The sequence below is a fragment of the Ammospiza nelsoni genome, chromosome 3 (genome assembly GCF_027579445.1).
Source record: "Ammospiza nelsoni isolate bAmmNel1 chromosome 3, bAmmNel1.pri, whole genome shotgun sequence".
Classification (NCBI taxonomy): Eukaryota; Metazoa; Chordata; class Aves; order Passeriformes; family Passerellidae; genus Ammospiza; species Ammospiza nelsoni.
In genome coordinates, this window is record NC_080635.1 from 18,268,066 (window position 1) to 18,292,832 (window position 24,767).

Consider the following 24,767-nt stretch of genomic DNA (forward strand, 5'->3'; position numbering starts at 1 on the left):
TAGGGAGCATGGCCAAAGAATCAATTAGAAAGCGCATCATGCAGTCCATAAAATTAATCTTAAAGGCAATGCTTTCTCATGTATTTTTACAGAAATATGCTGTTAAGTAAACGTAGTATGCACTTGCTCAGAGATTCCTTGTTATTGGGGGAAAAGAAGTGCACTAAAAAGACATAATTTAAAAACCAGCTCCCATAAAATCATGTTAAAAGAGATCTGTGATACCCTAAAGGCACAAAAGGAATCTTTCTCATATGAAACTTAAATTCACATACATTAAAAAAGAAGACTCTGCTCTTGTGTTCCTACACTGCACTGAAACAAAGGTGATTATTTTCAGACCATGGCTCCTCTCCAATATGGGCAAAGTTAACTGGATTTGTTTTAAGTAAGTAACTCAATATATCATCCTAACAGCATGTGTCATTGAAGTAGCTAAAAGACCACTTCTCTTTGTGATGTAATTTGGGAGTGGGGGGGTGTGCTGGTATTTTTTGAAAATTTCATTAGACAGCATATCTACACATAGTAGTTTCCCTCGAGAGCTTCCCACTAACAGCTCTGCACTTCTCTACGTGGCCACGTTCAACTTCCTGCACTGTCAATATCACCATGAAAGCTGTCTGCAGACTGTAGACTGCTAGACAAGCCTGACAATAGCAAAGCAGAGAGGAGATTCTTCAGCTGAAGAGAACTGAAGAGCCACTGGCATAAATGATACATGCTTCTACTGGCACCCAATTATCACTACCCAAACCCTGTTAAGAATAGAGATTGCTATCAACCTCTCACGGATTATCCTCCAACACACCCAAACCCTACCAACTTCTCCCCTTCCCTAAAATTACTGCCTTGCAGAAAGCAGAGTTCTATTTCCTCTTACAGCTGGGGAGGAGGGGTGGCAAGCTTACTGGTTTTTCAGGGATTGGCATAGTATAACCAGAAAAGTTCAGACAGTATGTGCTGAGTACAGGACCCACTGCAATCACCTGCTGCCCCACGCCATGAGCACACACACACACCACATTATGGCTTTGCTGGGCTTCATTCCTAGAGACACCCCTGTCCACAGCATCCCCATAGTGAGTCCTGGAAAACAGGTACTCTCTCTCCTCTTGCACACTCAAGGGACTTCCCTCCAGCTCACGTGAGCTACAAGGCTTATTTCCATGTAGAAGCTGTATGTCTCCTAATAGGGCTGAGGCATCCTGGGGACAAGCATGGTAGAGGGGAGAGGATTCGAACAGTCCAGAAGCTGCATTTCTCCATCCTACAAAATCCTCTTTCTCTTCCTGTCTCTTCCCCACTTGGACCACAGGATCATTTGAAAACATCCAGCAAAAGTCATAACAAATTGATCTAGGCAGGAACATACCCTTCTATCCTCATAGGGCCTTATCAGTCAGATAACCCCAGGAGAGGATGAAGGGAGCACAATCAGGAAGAGACTAGAAAAGGAAAACTGTTAACCAAAAAGCTATCTAAATCTCATATAACAAAACCTAATGCACACAATGAATCCTTTCCCAAATGGATCAGCAGCTGTCACTATCACAAGTCTGTGTGCCTAAAACAAAAGCATCTTACCAGAGCAGGAATTAGCTGTGGTCACAGCAACAATAATCTTGTCCTCATTTCTCTAACAAGCTCCCACTGGAGTTGAAACGAGGCAACCTGAGGGAGGGAGTCTCACTTGATATGTTTTTTTAATTTTAATTTTTAAATCAAGGCTTAAAGCCATTTCACTCATTCAAGTTCAGGGTGGTATTATCATTCATTTCCTTGGATGTAGGACCAGGCTGTCATTGTATAACTGCCAGGAAAATAAAAAAACCAAACAAGCAGCAGCAATACTCACACCACGCTTTCCTTTCACATCCCTCTAAGCAAGTGTGCCAAGAATTGTAACGACCAGGGCACTCTACCAGCCTCTCCCTGTTTTCACACAAGGTCTTACTGCACCCTAAAATATTTAGAGGTCTAATTATTACTTGAATGGAAGAGATTTCTAGCAGAGGTGGATGCTCTAGGAGCAAGGAGGGGACCTATCATTCTGGCTACACTTGATTTCCTAGAACCTCAGGAGCAAAAACAATGTCCAATGGCAACTGAAGTTTCCCAACTTACATTTTTAGTGAAAAACATTCACACTTATCATGGGGTCATCCTATTTCTCTAGGAGAATAACAGGAGTATAAAGAAGCCCACCAGCATCAAAAATTGAGTGTCAAAACCCCTATGAAATCTATTAAAATTGTGTGCAGGCTTCTCCATGGAGATGAGTCTTTCCTTTTCCCGTAGGTGCTCCGAGCCCTTCCAGGGGCGTTCGGGAAGCCCCAGGTGGCAGCCCCAGCCCCGCAGGATGGGAGCTTCTCCATGGCAGGATGTTTACGTAGTAAGTAAAAAGGCACGGAGTCACCATGTGGGAAACTCCGCTCTCCCTCCAAGATAACCACCCTGCTGGGCCAATGTCGAAGAGCACTTGCAATTGCTCTTGGCACCGCTATTCCTCAAAGCCTCTCGAGAAGCAGGAATCCCTTCCCGCAGGTGAGGGGCGGCCAAAACCGCGCCAGGGCCAACCCTGCGCAGCCGGCATGCCCACGGCACGACACTGCATGCCCTGAGCCCAACGTGAAGGGCACCACAGAGCTCCGACCCTGCGCGGGGGGCTTACCTTCCGCACCCCACCGAAGCCGTGCTCCGCCGCTACCCGCTCGGCCTCCGCCTGGCCCCCGTCGTGCAGCTCCACCAAGAAATGGTTGCTGTAGACGGCACCACTGGCCGGGGGGCCGAGGAAGTGCAGGAGAAAGAGGAGGAGGAGGGAGCCCCGAAGCAGCGGCGGCCCCGGAGGCATGGCCCCGCGCTGCGCACCCGCGGAGATAGCCCGCCGGGCGGGCGGGCGAGAGGGGAAGCGCCCAAAAGATGGGAGGGGAGGAGGACGAAAAAAAAATTAAAACAAATGAGCGCAGCAGGGGCAAGAGGAGAGCAGCGCGGAGAGAGCCGACCGGGCGGTGTGGATGCGCGTTCCACGGCGGCCGAGGGGCAGCATCAGCCGAGCGGGGAGGGGGGGGACGCACCGCGCTGCCAATCATGGAAGGGAGGATCGCCTCGGCCCCCCTTCCCTCCCAGCTCGCGGCTCCCGGAACGCTCGGCACGCCTTCCCAGCACCCCACCCACACTTCACTCCCACCTTCCACAGTCCTGCCCCTGAAAAGCCGCGCCCCCCGATTGCACCCGCACGGTGCACGCTAGCCCCCTTCTAGCTCCAGCCGAGCCTGGACTTCAGCGGCTGTTCCTGCTGAGCGGGAAGGTCGCCGAGGGCAGGCTCTGAACCTGGAGCCTATACGCGCGTGGCTGTAGGGACTGGAGAAAGAAAGACTTTGGCAAGACCCTCACCCGCCGGGACTGGCGCCCAGCTTCTCTCTTCGACCCAGGAACACAAAATATCTGGAGCTACCCCAGACCTACCATTCTAGCCAGAACCCTGCACCAGCTGCTCACAGGGCCCTCTGCAACCTGTCCTGTAGCCCTTTTTTTACAAAAGCAAAGGGACAGGGAGGTAGTTAAGCAGTGATAGTGCAATGCCAGGGGAAAACCTTAGGTCCAGGCTGAGGGCTCCTCACTGACTCCCAGTCTATACTGCCAGGATGCTCAAGAACACAAAGGTGTCCAGGCTCCCTGAGCAATCCCCAAACATTTTTCAGGCAATGACCTGCAGGAAAGTACCTGGGCCTTCCCTGTACTGAGACAGACAAGCATTGAGAATGTTCCGTGCACGGGTGGGATTGCAGAGGTAGCAGCACCTAAAAAGAATGGGAGCTCAGTTCTGTAAGTAATCTGCCATCTGCTATGATTGGAAAGGAAAAGTACAGATTGTGCAAGTTTATGGCAAAATATAGTTTAGCTTTTTCCCGCAGATACATCTGTTAATTTGTCATACCAAAGGTCAATCATTTGATGGATGGGTCCCTGAATGATCCCCTGGGAAATACTTGGGACACAGAAAGCACAATCTTCTTTAAAACAAACGAAATTATAGCTTTACTGTAATCTGTCCTGCAAATGGTCTATTGGAGTACAGATGTTAAATAAATCAGGGAAAACAAAGGAAAACATAAAAAATCAGAAACAAGGCTCTTCTTCCATTATCCTAAAATGCTTTAGAAAACAACAGAAGAGCTGACTGCATCATTGTGAATCCAAATGAGAACTGGTTTGTCATGACAAATTATTGATTTCCTTCCTCTGGATAAAAGAAATCCCTATTCAAACAGAAAGAAATGACAACTTGAAGCCTAATCCAAAGCCCAGTTACATAAACAGAAGTGTTGTAAATGAATGACTGATGTTGAAAAAAAATCAAACATGAAGGAAAGGTAAACCATGAGAAATAGCACAGTCGAGAAGGAAAACAACTTTGCAGTCTCATAAAGAGATTAGTATTAGTGTTGGTAGAATTCATCTTTTAGATGCTTGATCAAAGAAGAGGCAGTTACTAAGAACAACTTTATATATTATTTCTTTAAACCAAGTTGTTTGTTTTCCTTAATAGTCAGCAATGCCTCTCCTTACAATATGTTTCCAGTATTCTGAAATACAAAGTTGTGTTTCGTGTCAGGTACAAACAGGCGATGTGTGTAGTTGTGAATGCAAAATGTGTGGACCCCGACAATGGGAGAGCTGTGAATTCTAATGATAACCGAGGAGAATACAGCATGGAAAAAGGCCTTTGAACCTATCTGTTGTTTGCAAATTAACCCTAGTTGATTTAGGAGCATTGGAATTAAAGTGTTAAAGATGTTGCTTTTTGCCCGCATTTAATCCATAAAGAGTTCTGCAATAATAACCTTTTGAAGAATAATTTTAGAATATTACTTGTATCCTTGAAACTATAGCTCTGGAATATATATAAAGGAAATATGCTTATCTCACGCCTTATTGAAGCAGAGAAAAACAACTTGAGAAAGGAAGATGAACATCACCTCAAGGGTTTATGGTTTCAACCAAAGGGAAGCTGGACATCACTGTTATGAGATTTATAGTCTCTGCAATTAAAAGGTGGACACACATCTGGGGAGCTGGACCCCACCAGATGAGAGTCGTCTTTCTTCTTTCGGAAACTGGATCGTCACCATCTGGGGATACTCCTTTGAGATACATCCTGAGAAATTAAAATAACAATAGTGTATAGAATTGTGATGTAATAATTTGGAATAAAAATTGCTGATGAGCAAAAGATTGGAAATAGAAACTGCTGAAAAAAAAATTATGAGTACCCCTATAAATACCTGTAACCATCAATTATCGGTGTGCAGTTGGAGAGAAAACTTCCCCCACTGTACGCAGCGCTGTATTGCTCACACTTTACCATATCAAATAATAAATTGATTGCTGCTTGAATATTGGCCTAGTCAAGTTTCTTATTCATAACAGTATCAAAGCATTTCCAGGTAACTTGGGGCCTTTGAGCTCCTGGATCAGTTATACCTATTGGTGCTCACTTGACAGCTAGCGGAGACCCTGCTGGTTTCCATCCACAACTGTTCCTTGGTATCAGAAACATAAGGAAAATAAAAGTAGGAGAAAGGCATTTTGTCTGATTTGAATTCCTGTATATAGGTTTTTCTTTTCCTAGAGGTCTTCCCTGGACCTCTTTTTATTTTGGTGCCAGTCCATAGAAAGAGGAACACCAATAAGAAAGGCAATGGAGCAGCCCTCCTCACTCCCTCTTACCAGCAAGGCAAGATCCTGCACATATTTAGAAATGAAGATCATAGCACAGGTCTGGGTGAGGGGTGTGACTGAATCATTCTCTGTGCATATTCTGACAGCCCCAACTGCCACCTGTCAGTACTGCTCTGCAAGCTGGTGCCATTAAAGGGACATTGTCAACAAGCGAGCACCCACTGTCTATAGCTTGTAAACCTTATAATGACAAGCTTTGATGGCTTTGTCTGTGTGATGTTAAAAAATAAGTTGGGGGGTTTTTTTTAAGTTTTAGTTTAGGAAAGGCCGATTTAAAAAGTAAAATCTAAACACCAAGAAGAGAAAATTCCACCAAAAGCAGCAATTTAAATAAAAAGTCATTCTGCTGATAACTACAAAAGTTTAAGACTAGACAGGACCACTGGGATTTCTAACGTAGTACTTTATATTAACTGTAGGGCTTATTGGCATTAATTCTTGCATCTGGTCTGTAGTCCTTTTTTTCCTTAACATACAAACGTTGAATTAACAATCAAGACTGATTTATTACAGCCATTGGGGAAATGTTCCAATGACTACTTACAGTCATTTGTAAAAAGTTATATCTGTGCCTTTCTTTAAAATGCTGATCAATCCTATACTGACTTCTAGGTTTTGCTCTTAATATGATTTTTTTCATGGAACTGCTGAACTGTTATTTTCTCCAGATGACTTTTAAGATTGTGATGATAAAGACATAGAGTTAACACTACGTTCAATGTCTTCCTGTAAGGCATATTTTCCATCCCTTCAACCATTCACATAAATCTTTTTACTTCTTGAATTGTGAACTGCAGCTGCATCAGATATTTTTTCAGCAGAGGTCAGGCCAATGTTAAATGGATGTTACATCACAATTCTATTCTTACTGGGTACCCAGTCTTTCACCAGCTGAGGATTTCATTCAGCCTACATGCTGCCGAGTCTTCCTGATGTGCAGCAATGCTGATGCTGACTCAGATCTCTCATCCTTCCCTGAGCGCTCTTCAGGACAGGTCAGTGTATCCTGCATGGCCAACAATCTTTGTACCTAGATATTTATGACTCTACTTGGTCAAAATACACATAATTTACGTGCATGGAGCTTTCCAATCAATCACTTGGCACTAATCTCTTTTATACTTTATGGCTTTCTTCTTTAACCTACTCACTTTATTAGTAATGAGTTTATATTGATGTACTGGATTAGCAAGATTTTACAGAGATAATTTCTTGGCCCCAGTCCTTTGGAACCTCTGCAGAATCAAATCAACTCTAGCAATGATTCCCAGTTTGTAATTATACTTAAGAACCTAGCATTTAATCAGTTTTTAGTCTGTGTCAGAAAGGCTGTTTTAATTTTTGTATCCTATTTACTGATATGTCACACAGTATTAAGTGTCTCCCAGACAAAAGCAATGTCATAGATACAATGGATCAAAAAAACTACAATTTTTTCAATTTCATCAGGTAGTCCAGTAAAAGAGACTAAGATTCCCCCATAAATTCTGGTTTGTCTAACACAAGGCAAATAAACAACAATACTAGCTTCACCAGTGAAAACTACAACAGTGCTTAAAAAAATTGATATAAAATTAGTTTAAAAATCCCAATTCCAAATGGATTTCTGACTACATTTTTAAACAACCATTAAATTACTACAATTACTACATAGTGAAAGCCAACTTGCAATTGGATTTCACTATGAGCTCAATGAAGTACTAACTTTAAAGGAGATGTTTCTTTCCCTGAGGGCTGCACGGCATGACGCCATGCTGTCACGACCCGTCCTTAGGAACGGGTTTCATGATGATTCGTGGATTGATCTCAGGGTGCAAAAAACCGACATGGCACAGGGGATTTGCAGTAATAATCAAAACAAATATACCTTTATTGAATGACCACCGCAAAATGTGATGGAGGGATTAAGGGAGAGAAAAAGATAGAGAAAAGGGGGCGGGGGGGGGGGGGGGGGCGGGGATATAGCTACTATGGTTTTCTGAAGGAGAATTGCTGTAGATTTTAAGTGTTCCTGGAAGCCCTTGAATTAAAGAGGTCGTAATTTCAGGCTTTACAAGTGATTGCATTGGTGACTCAAAACCAGGAATTAATTTCTTTTCATGAATCATTTGCAGGCAGCTGGCTTTGTGAATGTTTTCCTGGAGTTGGTCGGGGGTACCAACCAAAGGGTCTCTCCTTTCCAAGGGGTTCAGCCCCTCTGCCCAATTGTCTGTGTCCTGAGTTAGGGACCATGGGATGCATCTGTCTCCCATTGTTAAGAACACCCCATGTCCCCAGCACCCACCGGCTTCTTGTTCTGACAAATGAATCTGATCTCTGCCAGTGAGAGACACCTGACATATGTGTTCTGTTTCAGATTTGTGGGGGAGAAGCCCATACTTCTTTGCAAGTTTTGTTAATTCAGTAGCAGTGTATGGGATTTCTTTAGTGGTTATGTGCAGGTCAAGATCTTCATTATTGATATAGTTCATTCTGTTTTAATTAGAGGTTTTATGCTATTACAACATAAAACAATTTTTCATCAATTCCCACAATTTTTCATCAGGGCTAATTCTTTTTGAGGTCAATTTTGATTGATGTGAGGAGTTTCCTTCTCCTCTGCCTCTTTTGAGGAATCAGTTTTATGTGAATTTTTAACATGTTCCTTCTTTAAGGCAGCTCGTAATAAGTTATTTGCATTTCTTTCTTCATCTAATTGTTTTTGCAAAACTTCAACTAGGTTTTGGAGGGAGTCTGTTATAGCATTTTCCTCACTTTTTCACTTAAAGCGAGTTTCTATAGCTGCTGTGAGGCAGGCTCCCAAGACTGAGCAGAGGACAGTTTTATTGTTGACCAGTTTGAATTTTGTTTCATGTTGCAAAGAACATATTCTATCAATATCATTTTCTAAGGTAAACCAATTGCAGTTTGCCCATTCTTCTCCTCCTGAAGAAGGTGTGGCATTGTATTTAGCAAGCAGAGCATAAAATTCAGCTTTACCTTTTGCACTGAAGTTTTTAGTCATTTTGTGAAAGTACTAAAGCTACACCAGGGAGTTAATTGTAAACTTAAGTTACACAATCACACAGCCTTTCCTGTGTCCCCGTTTGCTTCCCTGGGTAGTTGAAGAGACAGAATCTGCCTGAGAGGCCCTATTTGGTTACTTCAGGAGTGTCTCTTCCTTCCCAGACAGTCCAGATACACACTCACACACACACAAAACAGTTATTTTGTGAGGGAACAAAAAACTACAACAGGGAAATACTGATTTAAGTTAAACAACCACACAGCTCTTACTCTGTTTTCCCTTACTTCCCTGGGTAGGTGAAGGGACTAATCTGCCTGGGAAGCCCTGCTTAGTTGCATCAAGTTGCCCCTTCCTTCCCAGGCAGTGCAGATACACACAAACACAACAGAACAGATTCCCCCTTTTGCACCAAGAGATCTTTTTGTGAAATTCCGGAGACAGAACCCTCAGTTGAGTATGGGGTATTGCCTTTAACACCTGCAAAACCCCTCTGCTTACCAGAATCTTGTCCGTGATGCCAATTCAAATGTCACGATCAGTCCTTACGAACAGGTTTCATGATGGTTCGTGGATTGATCTCAGGGTGAAAAAAACCGACACGGGGGTTTACAGTAATAATCAAAACAAATATTCCTTTATTAAATGACCACAGCAAAATGCAATAGAGGGATTAAGGGAGAGAAAAAAATAGTGAAAGAGAGAGAAAATAAAAAGAGAGAGGGGGATATAGCTACCAAATGTGAAGATTAAGTCCTTTGGTCCAGTCCAGTCGAGGATCTGCCTGTTACATCGGGGAGATCTCAAAATCTCTAGCTAACTCAGAGGTTTTTATTATGACAATTCTATTGAAAATTGTGGGGGGGGTGGGGGGGTGGGGGGAACAGATATAATAAAGAATAGATGTAACAGGTAGTCTATGTTCTCAGCAGTAAGCAAGAGCCATTGTCTTCTTGGTCCCACCTGCAGTGGTCACACCTGCAGGCAAACATCTCACTTTGGTCAGCCTGCCTCCCCCACACACCTCCCCCGGGTTAGAGGTTTCAGTCCCTGTCCTTGGAAGGAGGAGAGAGGCCTTTTCACATAGGGGTTTCATGTCTCAGTATTTGATGGAGAGGCTTCTTACATATCAGTTTGGCTGATACAGTGGTTGTAAAACAGGTGAGGGTCTTCTGTGGAAGACCTCCTGAAACTCAGAAGTCCACCCAGGGCGAGAGGTGGGACAGCTTCCAAGGCTATTGTTGCAAAAAGGGCATGGTGCCCCCTTCTTTGGGCTCAACGTAGCATACGGCAAACAACACCTGCGAAAACAATAACTAACTAACGCTCTCAGGTCTCAGGCATATGACTTTCCCCTACAAGATCAGCAGACAGGAGGGGTCTTGTTTCTTCGGTGGTCTCCCTAATGACGATCGTGAGGCAGATGAGGGGTATTTCGGACTGACTCTCACAAATGCCAAGAGACCAATATGTCAGAGGAAGTTGCAAGAACTCATTTCCTTGCTGTGGAAGTAACAGAATCCTAAGTCTAAGATGTACATTGCTTTCATCTTTAATAATTTATCCTCGCAGATGTATGAGCAGTAGTGTTCTGAAGAGCTGGAAATAGAGCATTGCAATAATTGAATTGCACATTATCAGAGAACAAAACACATAAGCATCTTTTGGCACAACTCTGAGTCTTCCTTAAACCTATCTTTCTGAAGCTGTGAAGTGAGCATATATGCTTTAAGTGGACTCTGAAGCAGGCTAATACCTACATTTAGAGGAACAGAAATAGGATTAAAAAAGCTTGAGATTTCCAAGGAAAGGAATTGGATGCCTAGTTTAAAAGGCCACAATTGAAAGAAAGTGAAACAGTATCATTTGACAATTTTATTTAGGACAGACCTATATGAATAAAAGCAAGAACTAGAGAATATAGAGGAATATAAAGCGTGTATTGTCTGTGTATCCAGAACACAGGACAACATGCATAACTGAATGTACAGAATTAAAATAATAGAGTGAAATGCTATGAGGAAATGCCATAGAAGTTGAGCTGAAAAATCCCATGCTGAGTTGACCCACTACAGCTACAGGCTCAGTCACTTCAGGATTCTAGAAGCTCTCTAACAGTGTGTCTGTCCATTATCATTGCTGTGGATCATCTTATGACAGTGTATAAAAGCAAAATTTAATTGGTTTGTTTTGATAATGAGCAGCATAGGTATGAGCAAAGCAGAAACCACAGTAAATGAGTTCAGAGAGTACAGCTACCATACACTTTAGGCTGATTTGGTAATCAGCCATGACAATCTCAAAGAGGATTTTCATAAAACATATCTAGGCCATTTTAGTACAATGATGGATGGATGAGTTACCTCAGCAAAGCCAAGCACGATGAAGCCAAGCAACAGCAGTATTTCTGTGTGGGGGTTCTAGATTAAAGAGCTTGGCATACATCTATCTTAGATGACTTAAAAATCATTTTCCCTACTTAAAAATACTTCTCTGACCATTTTCATTGTTTTATACTATCAAAATATTTTATTACTGTTACAAATATATTAACAATGGAAGAATTATTTATGGGCACATGATCTGTTGCATGTTATGTTGAATGATGTTACTGGAGAGAGATGGCTACAGCAGGGACTCCATCTATATCTAAGATATGTGGGCCCAGGAAGCTTAGCAGTTACCAGGCACAGGAATTATGACCAAGGATAAAATATTTTGTGCCATCACCATGTGAAACTGCATGGGCCTTTTAAAGTTAAAAGACACTTGGAATCTGAGAGCCTATTCCACAGCTTCTAGTTATATAAACTTTAAGTTGCAATCAGAATCTTTCCAATACACTTTTATCTATGCAAGTGTCAGAGTGAACATATAGTAATTTAGTGACATGATAATGCAGATAGTAAAGAGTGTAGTTTTCAGCATCCATTGCCTGCAGGCCAGCAGGGCTGCAGGCAATGAGCATGGGAAAGGGAAGGTGTAATTACCTCTTCAAGCAATTTGGTTTTTTTTTATTTATGTTCCCAGACATAAGGACCAGAGAGGCTATTAAGCAACATGGTACGTGACAGGGAAGTGAAAACTATTGAGATAACCACTGAGCATAATCTCCTACACTTCCTTAATGGGGGCACAACCCAAAACCAACAGAGAGAAATAGCTTACAGGTAAAATACACATCTACAAAAAAGAAAAATTAAGCCCTTTAAAAAAGGGTTTGAGGCTAGGCCTGTTGTGAAAGCGTCAAGAGACTATGGCATGTACATCTGTTTTCTAAATAGGAATATGATTATCCATGCACAGAAGTTGTTCCTTGAATCCAACTCCTAGCCACTGCTTAATATCCATGTAGACAAATGTTCAGCTTTGGCAGCTATGGCAAAGAGGTACTAAAATTCATGAAAATATGTGCTTCATTTATTTTAAGAGGATATGATTGCTACCTTTGCCAGACTTGTATGCTTTTTCTGCTACTGAGTCTTTTCTGAAGACAATCTGTCTGGAAAAATAATGTCTGTGCAAATGATCTTAGAGAACTAGAATTGCTCAGCAGAGTCAGTTTGGAGCAGATGGTCTCAGTGACATTTTAGAAGATAACAATGGGTGAGAGAAAGCTTCTAAGCAAGACCTGGAAATATTAGCATTTTAAAAAGCCAAAACAAACTAAAAGCCAACAACAGACTTAGGGGAAAGGGTACAATAAATATGAGGTAAAAAGATGTCTGTTGACCATATGAATGAGTGGGTGAAGGAAAATGACTGGATATGTGGAGTTAGGGACAGAGATCATGCATCATAAAAAATACATTGATAGTGGAATTCAAAACAAAACATCAAAAGATCCAGAAAGTTGGTCTCCAAGAAGTCCACCCACAGAGGTGATGAAAGTTTCTTCAATTACTAACTAATCTAACTACTTTGGGAAACTCCCAACTGTGTCTCAAATTCATTACAGAAAGGCTGAGAAATAGAATGCAATAATTACAGTTTTCAACTTTCTGAGCCCTTGACAGAGAGGAATGGATGACAACATACAGGTGTAGCTCTTCAGCTTTGGTAGAACATTAATACTGAACATTTGCTCAAAAAACAAAACAAAACAACTGTCCCCAAAAATACAATTTATTGCAATCATAACTCACATGTGGTCTTGACAGTTCCATGACAAATTTTGGGGGGGTTTGATTACTAAAAAAAAATTTGAAAAATCTTGTATTTTAGACTTCATTCATTCAAACATGTTATGCTTCCCACAGAAGGTTTGATAATTTTTATCTTAGCAGTTAACAATCATCTATATGAAACATGATATGTTTACAGAATTTTTTTTATTCCATGCATTAAAATCTCAGGCTTTGCTTCCAACCAAAAATAACAACTCAGAAGAAAATCCATAATCATTTTCTTAGCATTTGATTTTAAAGAAAAACCAAGAGAAATGATCACAAAAAAGTAACTTATACAGGCAAGAATGAAAATAAAATAAGAAGCTGTCTTCATCTGAGCTAAAAGCTCTCTATGAACAGACTTAATTTTGCATTCATAAATCAGAGATGTGGCACCATATATCCAGATGAATATAGGTTTCTTTCAAGTTTGTCTTTGAAATTTTAACTTTCTAAAAGGCAAATTAAACTCTTCCACTACTAACTTTGTTCTACTTGTTCATAGGAAAATAAACATATCACAACTTCTTTGTATAAATATCCTTTTGCTGGAACTTATAAAGTATCTGCATTTTCTATTGTAAATTAAAGCCTTGCAGCCCATCAAAAAGTACAGACAAATACAAGTAAATGATTGCCATCCTCTGTGCTGGGCAGCTTTGATCAACTTTCTCACAATTCAGCTGCCAAGTACTACCAGAGTTAAGGTGCTTGGTTGATGACTGAGGTGAATTAGTCTGTGATCTTCCTTTTACCAATTTCACACACCCGCAGTTCACCTCCCACCCTGGAAAAGCCTGCAGAGCAGCAGCTTTCCTCTCATGTCAGCAGGAATTAAAAGAAAATCCACAAAATGGCTTAAAGCATCACACCAAAATATCAGTTTTAAGTTAAGAGATGTTTACCCTGTTGAAATTAATTTCCTTCAGGATCTCTGCATAGCTACTCTCGTTTTGTCATGTTTGGGAGCCTCATTCCTAGCCTCTGCCTAAAAACTTCTTCCTAGAAATCAGTGGTGTTTTTACACTCCTGGTAGGTAGGCACTGAAGCTGGAATGCAGACACAACCTAAAAATTGTGAAACAAAGTGCAGAGGATGCTGCAGACAGTCTAATAGAGATACTGACTCAGGAATTAGGAGAGTCAGTGTGCCATGTCCCAACATGGTAAGATTGAGGTTAGGCTGCCACCAGCCAACACCCCAGCCCCTCTGTCACCAGCTGTGCTACAAAAAGCTGTTTGCTAGAGGTTAGCAATGGGAAAGGCAAAGGGAGAAATGAAAACTCTGCTTTTCCCCTTGAACTCATATCTGGTGTAATGATTACTGAGACTGTTTGGACAAAGAAACTTAATTCCACTCAGAGGTTCCGAAGTGCTTATGCTGTAGACAACAACAATAAACAACCTTCTGAAAAGAAAAATGGAGGATTTTCTAAAAGCCAGGCCATACAAAGTTCACTGAAATTCAGTGGGAGATGAATAATAAAGCTGTCTATTTTTTTAAATTCTCCTCTGGCAGAAATAATTTTGTCTGGATTTTTAGTAGGAAAACAAACATCTCTATTTCTCTACCTTTGTTTCTGTAGTTTCCAAATCATTAAGTGTATGCGTATTGTCACGCTAAGCAGTATCATGGCTTACTAGACAATTCACCAAATAGCTACTACATGTTCAGAATTTAAAAAGCAAATTTTCAGTAAGAAAAAAAACAACCAAAAAAAACCCCCAACAAGTAAATCACTAGGAAAAAAACATTACTTGGGCCCCAAACACCTCTCCTGAGGTGTTTCATCATCATTCTGTTCACAAAGAAATATATTACCTTTTACTATTTCTTCTGTGAGAGAACTATAATGAACACAACAAAAGCACGTGCAGGCTGTGCTCAAGAGTTCATTTCAAAACTACTGGAAGAACCTGGTGGTTGGTTAAATCCTTATTTCACTTGTAGAAAATAAAGAAGCCTGAAGGAACTGATGAGAATGCAAGTCTTCAATATACACCTTAGTAAGGGAAAACTGAAATTTATTTTATTGTGTCATTTGGTTGGGATGTCATTTTGGTTTTGTTTTTACTTTGCTACATGATCAAATTTCAAAAAGTGACAACCTATTTTCCATCACCACAGATTTCAGAAAGTGAAACCCTATTTTCCATTACCATGGTGGTTTCAAGCGGGGGGGGGGCTTTCAAGAGACTTCTCAATAATTTTTAGTTCTTTGCAATCCTTATCTCTTGCTGGGAGCAGATCAGCATCAGTGATTAATAGGAAATAAAAGGTCCGGTTTTTAAGACAGGTATGCCCATGCCTTTGTATGCACATCTTACCCACTATATATGATAATACACTGGTCTTGCAGAGCCAAGGATCACTATCTTTAAAAAGTGAAAGAAAGCATCTGGCTCTCCAAATGTGCGTTGCTGTTTTGCCCAAAGGCTTGTTTTGCCAGGTTCTTTTAGTTCAGGTCACTCTCAGGAGCCATCTCTTTGAAAAATGGTGACAGCCTCCATGAAGAAATTAGGCAGAAGGATCACAAACATAATGAAGGGCATCATGAGAAAAAATAGTCTCAGTGGGAAAGATATTCTGTTTTCTTATGGAAGTGCATAATGTAGAATAGTCCTACTAATTTTTCATTGTTAAAGGATCACAGTAATGCATTGCAGATATTGAATAGCTGTTTGTATGACCAGAAAATACAAAAATGAAAAGAAATTTGGGAAAAAGAAAAAAAGGAAACAACCAGAAAAATGAGCACTGGTAAAAGAAAGCCTGCAATGTTCTATTTCCAATGGAACAGTCATCGATCTTATGAAATTATTGTATAGACTCCTCTGTGTGATCAGTGCCAAAATATGGGAGAAAATACGTCCTTATATTGAACTGATATAAGCTGAACACTGAAAAAAAGGATTTTTTTTTCTTTTTTTTTTTTAATTAGGAACAGATGGTCACCTTATTCAAAGTGTTGCGGGGTGAAAATTTTTCACTATCAGGCATCAAAGGCTAAAAATGGTCAAATTCAGATGCACACCCACCTGCTAAGTAGTGGTATCAGTAGCCAGCCACTAACTGATATAAGACAGGAGAGTGAGGCAAGAAGACCCCTCCTGGTCAGCTCTCCCTGCTGCTCTTGGTAAGATATGAGCCATAATTGCAACTCCAAGCTGGTGCTGAGCAAATCCTCTAACTGTGCCTCAAGGCGGTTCTTTGACATCCAAGTTTAATGCTAACAAGTGGAACTGCTGAAAAAGTAAAAAAATAGAAGACCTACAGCCTGCAAAAATTAAATTTATTTGTTTCAGGAGATTTAATTTTAGCACTAGGTGGCATTGCTCTAAATCTTTCACTGCCTCTCTCCTGAGCTCTTCACTACATGAGTAATACTTTTAACAGCTGGTGAAATACACAGGCCTCACTAAGGTGGCACCAGCCACACAGCTCAAAATGTGCTCAATGCGGCAGGCAATCTAGACAATAAGAGATTTTGTTCTGACTTTGGTTTCAACTCTTCTGTTTACCACTGTAAGAACAGACACAGTCAATAACCAGAGGTTCAGTTTCTCCAGCTGAAAGACTCAGCCTAACTCAAAGCTTGTATGAAACAATGCAAGTTCACTCTGGTGTTCCTCCCCTTCACAGTCACCCTCAAAAATCTTTCCGCCAGGGACAATACAGTGGGTTACAGCTCATCTTCATGCACTACATGACAGCTGTAAGACCAGGGCTATTTATCAATTCACTGCACTACTGGGTTGACTCATTGGCCGGTACAATTTGAAAAGCACTTTTTAAAGTTTTTTTCTTTTTTTACTAGAACTATTGAATTGTATGTGAAAGTTATTAAAGAAAAGTCTAGCAGCATGAGAAGAGTAAAAAGAATGGATTTCTAAATACGAAGAAAGTTTTCAAGAGCATGGAACTTAGACAAGTCCTCAAGCTTCCATTTTCAAACAACTTTAGCAAAATGTCCCAAATTGAATTTCAAAAACTCCTGAAATCTCATTCTGACTTAACCAACCAAGTCTTAGGTACTGTGTTTGGGGATTATGACCCAATGGACGCCAGCATCATATCCCAAGGTACGGGTTTTCAGGGTCCTGGCTGCTGCCGGGAGCCCCGATTCTGGGTGGGTGCGGGCAGACCTCCTGGGCATGTCCCGCTGGGGGAGCGTCTCCGCCGCTAGCACACACACAGTCCCGGATGACGAAATGACGGAGCGGCCAAATAAAAGGAGGTCTCGAGGGCTCAGGTGCTGTTCCAACAGGCTTTTAATATAGGGAAGTCCGAGGGTGCAGGCGGGGAAGGAAAGGGGGATACAGCCCCAGCGGAAGAGGACCGGAACCAGGGTGCTCGAGTACCGATCCTCTGCGAGACCAGGGTTTTTAAGGAGGAAGGGTAGGCGGGATCGGGGGTTAGGAAAGGGGTACAGAGGAGGGCTCAGGGTGAGATGATTTGGGGTACGCCAATAGAAAAACGGAGAGAGGGTGTTCTTAGGGAGAGATCCAATGAAAAAGTGGGGAGCAGGGAACTTTCTGGAAGAAAGGGAGTTGGTTACAGATGATTGATTGAATCGTCCCATGGTGTCCCAACTCCATCCTCTCTGTCCCCTCCTCCCACACCAAGGAGGGTTTAAAGCTTTAAGGAGATAAAATTTAACCAAGTCCAGAAATGCAATGCTGAAATCCCATAGGCTGTAACCACCTGTTACAGTGTGTTGTAAACTTCCTTCCCCAGGTGTGCCAATACCTCTCTTCCCCTTCCCCCCTCGCCCCCTGCTGGGCTGTCAATCAGGTTTAACATTCCAGCAAGGCGTTGTGTGGTTGGTCAAGTTCAAAGGATGCCCCTCAGGCCCAGGGGCCATTGGCCTGTCTAGGTGTCATCCCCCCCTGATACCCTGCCCCTCTCACCTGGTTGGGTGGCTCACCTGTCCCCCCCCCTTCCCCTGTCCCTGAGCTTAAAAAGGTGATCAGACCATGCGGCCGGGATTCTGTTGGAGCAGTTGCCTACATTCCGGCCTCTGTAACCATGGAATAAACCTCTGGATTTAAACCCTCCAGCAGAATCCATCTCCTTTTTTCTTCACCATCACCTGAAGCCTTCCTCCTGAGGTAAACGGAGCTCCTAACAAGCCTGGACTTGTTCAGTGCCCAGCTGCAACCTTCAGCAAGCCAAAGATATCTCTGGGCTTATACACCACAGTTGCTGCCTTTGGCCCAGCAGCGAGGGTCAGACTAGCCTAGGCACCATCTAACTGGTAATATTGGGATTCATATTCCAATATTTTGGCGTCCCTGAGGTGGGCTAAGCGACTCTGCAGCCCAAGAACGGTCTCCCAGTACCTTGGAGAAACTTTTGGCAGCCGTGCATCCAGCTGAAAGGGGCTTTGGTTGCATCACCCTCAGCTAGAGACTTTGGGAATATTCCCAGAAGAAGTTTCGTGGACTGTTCGGCGCCTCTGGAAAGCCCAGCTCCTTTGTGGTGAGCAGATTTTCCAGAGGGAGGACAGGGTAGCCTCTCTTGCCCATAGAGAGGTCCTGTTCCGGTGAGGAGACCTGCCTTAGACCCCAGCCAGCTACAGCTTCCATTTCGGGTGAGTATCTCTGCTCTCGGTGGAGCAGAAGCTCAAAACACAGACTCTGCCGTGAGTTCTGTTCCTTTTTTTGCCTTTGCATTTTTGGCTGCGCAGCCCCACAGATGGGAATTCATTGCGTTCTAGCTTTTATCTTTCTGCTGCGTGTGTTACTCTCTTTTGGAATTCGCGCCGGAGCGGGAGTACTCTCTGCCCTTCACCCCGGCTCTGCAGCGCAGCGTGCTTGGCTCTCTCCACATGGTCAAGGGATAGCTCTCTCTCTCTCTCTCTGTGCGGGGGAGGGGGGTTCTCTGCACACCCGGCGTGGGGGGCCCCGGTTTCGGCTTGCCACGTGGCGTGGCTGCTCTCTCTGCTCCACGGGGGGGCTGCATTCCACGGCGGGGGAGGCTTTGTTTCCACCTCGGCTGGGCAGGGCGTGCCCTGCTGCTGCAGCCCGGGAATTTTAAAAGCAGTATATACAGCTGCATTGTGAAGCTTTTGTCTGTTCATTATCACTTTCTTATCTGTGGTTTTTTTTAGAAATCGGTAGCTGATTTTGGCTTTGCTTTTGGTCAGGCGGGATTTAGTACTTTGCCTTTTACATCTAACATGGGTTCGAAACTCAGCATTGTACAAAAAGGGATGTATTATAATATTGTTAGCATTTTAGACAGTGGTAATGTTAAGTTCTCAAAGGGAAAATTGAAACAGTTTATAAGATGGCTTTTCCTCCACTTCCCAAAAATCTCCCCTGAAGAAATTCACAATATTCAATTCTGGGATAAAATTGGGAATGAATTGATAACCTTAGGACAATCTGGCAATGCACCCTCAGCTAAATTTGTGTTTAGAAGTTTATAAATTCAAACAGCATTGCTCAAAAAAAAAGGAAATGGAGAAAAAGCCAAATATAAAACTATGTACCTCTGCTCTCCCTGTTTCTCCCTCTCCTAGCTCTAAAACCCCTAAACCTCTTTCCCCAAAACTTGGTATTTTAAAGGGAGCACAGTCATTGGGAAGTTGACTCCCAGAGTCTGTTGAAATGCCTGAGTTGCCCTGTCCACAAGGCCCTGGCCAGGCTGCGTGGAACCTTCCCCAATCCACTGTGTCCCCTCCTGAAACCCACAGCACGTGTCAGCTTTCCAGAGAGCAGTGATGCCCAAAATGGCCTCCAGTCCTTAGGGAGTCCACAAGATGGTGGATTCCACGTGGCATCTTCCCAAACCTTGTCTTCTTCCCAAAATCCTCTTAAGCATCCCAAAACTCCAGCCCCATCCCCCTCTCCTCCTGTTCCTCGTGATACCTTCCCCCCTCCCCCTCCCGTTTCCTGCAATACCCTCAGCTCCACCCCTCTACTCCTCCCAGGGGGCGTCTGCAGATGTGATGTCACCAGGTGTCCCCGCCCCCTGCTTGCCCCCGACCCCGCCCCCTGTCCCCATAGTTTCCCCGCCCCTTGCCAGCCCCCTGTCCCCGCCCCCTCCCCGGGTTCCCACGGTGGAGATGCACCCACTGCCCGGTGGAGACACACCCACTGCCCGTCCCCAAACCTGTATCTGTGATCCCAATGCTTCCAATTCAAGGGATACAGAGCAGGGAACAGCAGATTCAATGCATAGTCCCATGTTCTCACTGGCTCCTGTTACCTTTCAGCCTGCTGCTCAGGGGGGAGCAGCTCCAACTGCTAATTGGAGTTCTTTTGGACAACAATTGATTAAAGAGATCTGTAAATCTCATACAGAATATGGTCCACACAGTCCATATTTCCATGGCCTTTTAAATTCTGAACTGAGTAGGACTGTAGTGATGCCACATGACTTAAAACAGCTTTTTTTCCTGTCTCATGACCTCCACGGAATTTAAATTATGGGCAATAGCATGGAAACAAATGCTAAATGATGCTCTCCCAGGCTTGCATGCTGATCCAAACACAGCCAAAGACAACAGTGGTAACCCTATCACTATTGAGCACCTCTGTGGTGAGGGCCAATGGTCTTCTCCCTCAATCCAAGCTACTGCAATTCCTGCAGAAACACTCGAGAAAGTAAAAGAAGCAGCTGAAAAAGCGTTCTTTTCCCTACAACCTGAGGGGCCTTTTGAACCCTATAGTAAAATAAAACAGCTACCATCAGAGCCTTTTTTGAAATTTGTAGAAAGGTTAACTAGAGCTATTGAAATACAAGTTAAAAAAGAGAATGCTAGGGAAGCAATTTTAGAGGAAATGGCATTTACAAATGCAAATGAACAGCGTCAAGCGGCAATCCTGAGCCTTCCTATAGAACCTCCCCCTACACTAAAAGAAATGCTTCTAGTCTGTAACAGGAAAGTGCCTCTGATGAGTGTGGCTGAAGACACCAGACCAAGGCTGCTGCCAAGACCACCTCAGCGTGTCGCCGTTGCCAGCCCTGCGCCTTTTCCCTCAGCACAGCAGTACCCTGGGCAGCAGCGGAGACCAGCAATGGTTAAACCCACAAAACCATGCCTGCTTTGTAACAACCTAGGGCACTGGAGTAACCAGTGCCCCCTGAAAAGGGAATTTGATGAATTTAGAAAAGGCAGGGGAGGAGAAGTACAAGCCCTCCCTGGGGGTCAACAACAACAAAAAAACTGAAAAGGGAGCGCCAGCCTGCCAGGCGTGCAGACACAAAAAGAGCAGGCCAAGGGAATAAGGGTAGCAAAACAAATCAAGCGTGCGATTATATTAATGTTTGTGTAAGTGAAGCAGGTGCTTCAAAGACTGTGTATGATTTAGGTGATCCTGAGTTAACCATGTCTTTTGTCAATGAGCCTTACAGGTTGCAGCTGACAGAGTCACTCCACCTGAAGGACACTGACTTGCATTTTGTCTCTGTAAATCCTGAACAGAAGGGTACTTGGAACCGAATTCGTTGTAAGTACATCGTCATTGGGGACACCAAACACACACCACAAGAGATCGAAATTGCTCCGGGAATGACAACATCAGATCCTGAGCAATTTGTTCTCAGCCTACACTGTTTCCACCCACCCCTGTTCCTTCCCAAGGGACAAATTGTTGCACAAGCTATCCCTGTGCCATCTTTACCTGAAAATATCAAAAAACAAGGGCCCACAGTCGCCCAGGTCCAAGTTATCGGGAAAGACAAACCCAAATTATGGTGTAATGTCAGTGGGGGTGGGGAGTCAAAATGCATTGAGATGCTTGTAGACACGGGTGCAGACTGCACAGTGATTCCAGTACAAGACTGGCCAGCACATTGGCCTTTGCAAAATGTTGCAGGTCATCTTCAAGGTGTAGGAGGTCTGCAATTGGCAAGACAATCCAAAAGCATTATTCAATTTGAGGGACCAAACAGACAATTGGCAAATATCCGTCCATTTGTGTTGGATTATTTGGAACATTTGTTAGGGAGAGATTTAATGGCCCAGTGGGGTGTCACAATTGATATTCCAGACTCTCCACAGCATTTTTGTGCAGCAGTCATTGAACAACAGCATCCTACCCAAAAACTGAAGTGGAAAACAGACAAACCAGTTGATGTGAAACAGTGGCCGCTCAGTAAACAACAAATAAAGGTGCTTGAGGAACTAGTGCAAGAGCAACTAAAAAAGGGCCACATTGTGGAGACCATGTCCCCATGGAACTTTCCAGTGTTTGTCATCCAAAAAGCTAACAGAAAGAGATGGCGGCTCCTCTGCGACCTCCGACAATGTAATTGAAGATATGGGTTCTCCCCAACCTGGTATGCCATCCCCAACAATGCTTCCCCAAGATTGGAAATTAGCTGTTATTGATATTAAAGGTTGTTTTTTCCAAATCCCCTTGCACCCTGACGATGCACCGCGTTTTGCATTCTCCGTCACTTCCATTAATATGGAATCACCTATGAAAATGTACCATTGGACTGTTCTTCCTCAGGGATTAAAGGTATCTCCAGCTATCTGCCAGTGGTATGTCTCTTCCCTGCTTTTCCCAGTACGTGCGGCCACAGAGAAGGCCATTATCTATCATTATATGGATGATATCCTTGTGTGTGCCCCCAATGATGATTTACTCACACACGCGCTTGACCTAACCATCGATGCATTGATTGTTGCAGGGTTCGAGCTCCAGGAAAAGAAAATTCAAAAGATGCCACCTTGGAAGTATTTGGGCTTAGAAACTGGAAATAGGATCATTGTTCCTCAAAAACTAGAAATCAATCCAAGGGTCAAGACCCTTGCGGATGTCCACAGGTTGTGTGGGTCTTTGAACTGGGTAAGACCATGGCTTGGTCTGACTAACAAAGACCTTGCCCCTCTTTTCAATTTATTGAAAGGGGGAGAGGACCCAGGTGCTCCTAGGTCCATTACCCCAGAGGCACGGAAAGCTCTAGAAAAGGTTCAGATTGCAATGTCCACAAGACAGGCCAACCGATGCCGGCCTGACCTGCCATTCAAATTTATCATCCTAGGTAAGTTGCCACACCTCCATGGAATTATTTTCCAGTGGGAGGAAAAACAAACACCTAAGGCAAAGGACACACCAAAAAAGGACCGGGACCAGAGGGACCCTCTCTTGATCATAGAATGGGTTTTCCTCAGTCACAAAAGGTCCAAGAGACTGACAAAGCCACGGGAGCTGGTAGCGGAACTGATCTAGAAAGCAAGGACCCGGATCAGGGATTTAGCAGGATGTGATTTTAACTGCATTCACATTCCAGTTGAGTTAAAATCAGGTCAAAATACTATGAAAATACTGGAACAATTGTTTCAAGAAAATGAAGTGTTGCAGTTTGCTCTGGATTCCTACTCAGGACAAATTTCGGTAGCGCGGCCCGCTCACAAATTGTTCAAACAAGATGTTCAATATACCTTAAAATTGAGAAGTGCTCTAAGTAGGAGACCTTTAAAAAGGGCTCTAACTGTCTTCACAGATGTGTCTGGGAGGTCCCACAAGTCGGTTATGACTTGGAAGGTTCCTCAAACCAGGCAGTGGGAGACAGACATTGCTGAGGTGGAAGGTTCACCTCAGGTTGCTGAATTGGCTGCGGTTGTTAGGGCTTTTGAAAGGTTCTCAGAACCATTTAATCTGATCACAGACTCTGCATATGTGGCAGGAGTAGTATCCAGGGCAGATCAAGCAATACTGCAAGATGTGTCTAACATCACACTTTTCTAATTGCTCTCAAAACTGGTAAAGTTAGTCACTCACTGAGAGCAACCATTTTATGCGATGCATGTCAGGTCACACACTGACTTGCCAGGGTTTATCGCTGAAGGCAACAGAAGGGCAGATGCTCTTGCTGCACCTGCAGTGATGGCCACTCTCCCAAATGTTTTTGAACAGGCAAAAATCAGCCACCAGCTTTTCCACCAAAATGCACCTGGCCTGGTTCGTCAGTTTAACATCACTCAAGAACAGGCCAAAGCGATTGTGGCCACATGCCTAAATTGCCAACAACATGCACTCCCTACAGTGAGTACGGGAGCAAACCCAAGGGGACTGAACAGTTGTGAACTGTGGCAAACAGACGTAACACACATACAGTCTTTTGGACGACAGAAATATGTTCACGTTAGTGCAGATACCTTTTCTGGAGCGGTCTATGCTTCTGCCCACACAGGAGAATCATCTATCGATGCTATTAAGCACCTCTTACAGGCTTTTTCTTTCATGGGCATCCCCAAGGAGCTGAAAACTGATAATGGGTCTGCTTACAAATCCAAGGAATTCAGGAGCTTCCTGCAGCAATGGGGAGTAGAGCACAAAACTGGCATCCCCTACTCCCCTACAGGTCAAGCCATTGTAGAAAGAACTCACCGTGATATTAAGAGGGTCCTGGACCAGCAACAACAGGTTCTGAAGGTAGAACCTCCCCACATCTGGTTATCCAGGGCACTATTCAAAATCAATTTTCTGAACTGTTCTTTTGACAGCCTGAACCCGCCCATCCTACGCCACTTTGGGGGGAGCAGTCATAGGTTGATGAAAGAAAAACCTCCAGTTTTAGTAAAGGACCCTGAGACTTGGAAAATGGTGGGACCCTACAAATTGGTTACTTGGGGACGTGGATACGCCTGTGTGTCCACCCCCTCTGGTTAAAGGTGGGTTCCTTCCAAATGGGTAAAGCCCTATGTTCCCAAGGTCTCAGAGAAATCTACAGAAGCACCCCAGGTTGGTCATGCTGCCTGGAGAAGAAAATGCAGCACGCGTTCTCTGGAGGAAATTCCATTTAAGCCTCCTATCTGGAATAGTTTGTAATATATGTTTGTTTCAAGTTTTTGTACCAGCTTAGATCCCAATGTTCGTGTGTAGCCT

At 43.4% G+C, this 24,767-nt stretch overlaps 1 protein-coding gene across 2 annotated transcripts in view; it reads right to left on the reverse strand.

Annotated features, from left to right (window-relative positions):
• Positions 1 to 3,116, reverse strand: part of PCSK2 (proprotein convertase subtilisin/kexin type 2) — a 111,306-nt gene extending 108,190 nt beyond the window's left edge. Inside the window, exon 1 of one of the 2 annotated variants that reach the window (XM_059467937.1) lies at positions 2,675 to 3,116. In XM_059467937.1, the coding sequence (XP_059323920.1) occupies positions 2,675 to 2,854 (180 nt within the window). In that variant the 5' untranslated portion in view covers positions 2,855 to 3,116. The remainder of the gene's footprint in view (positions 1 to 2,674) is intronic. The other variant, XM_059467938.1, reaches the window with a different exon arrangement.
• Between the last annotated feature and the right edge of the window lie 21,651 nt (positions 3,117 to 24,767).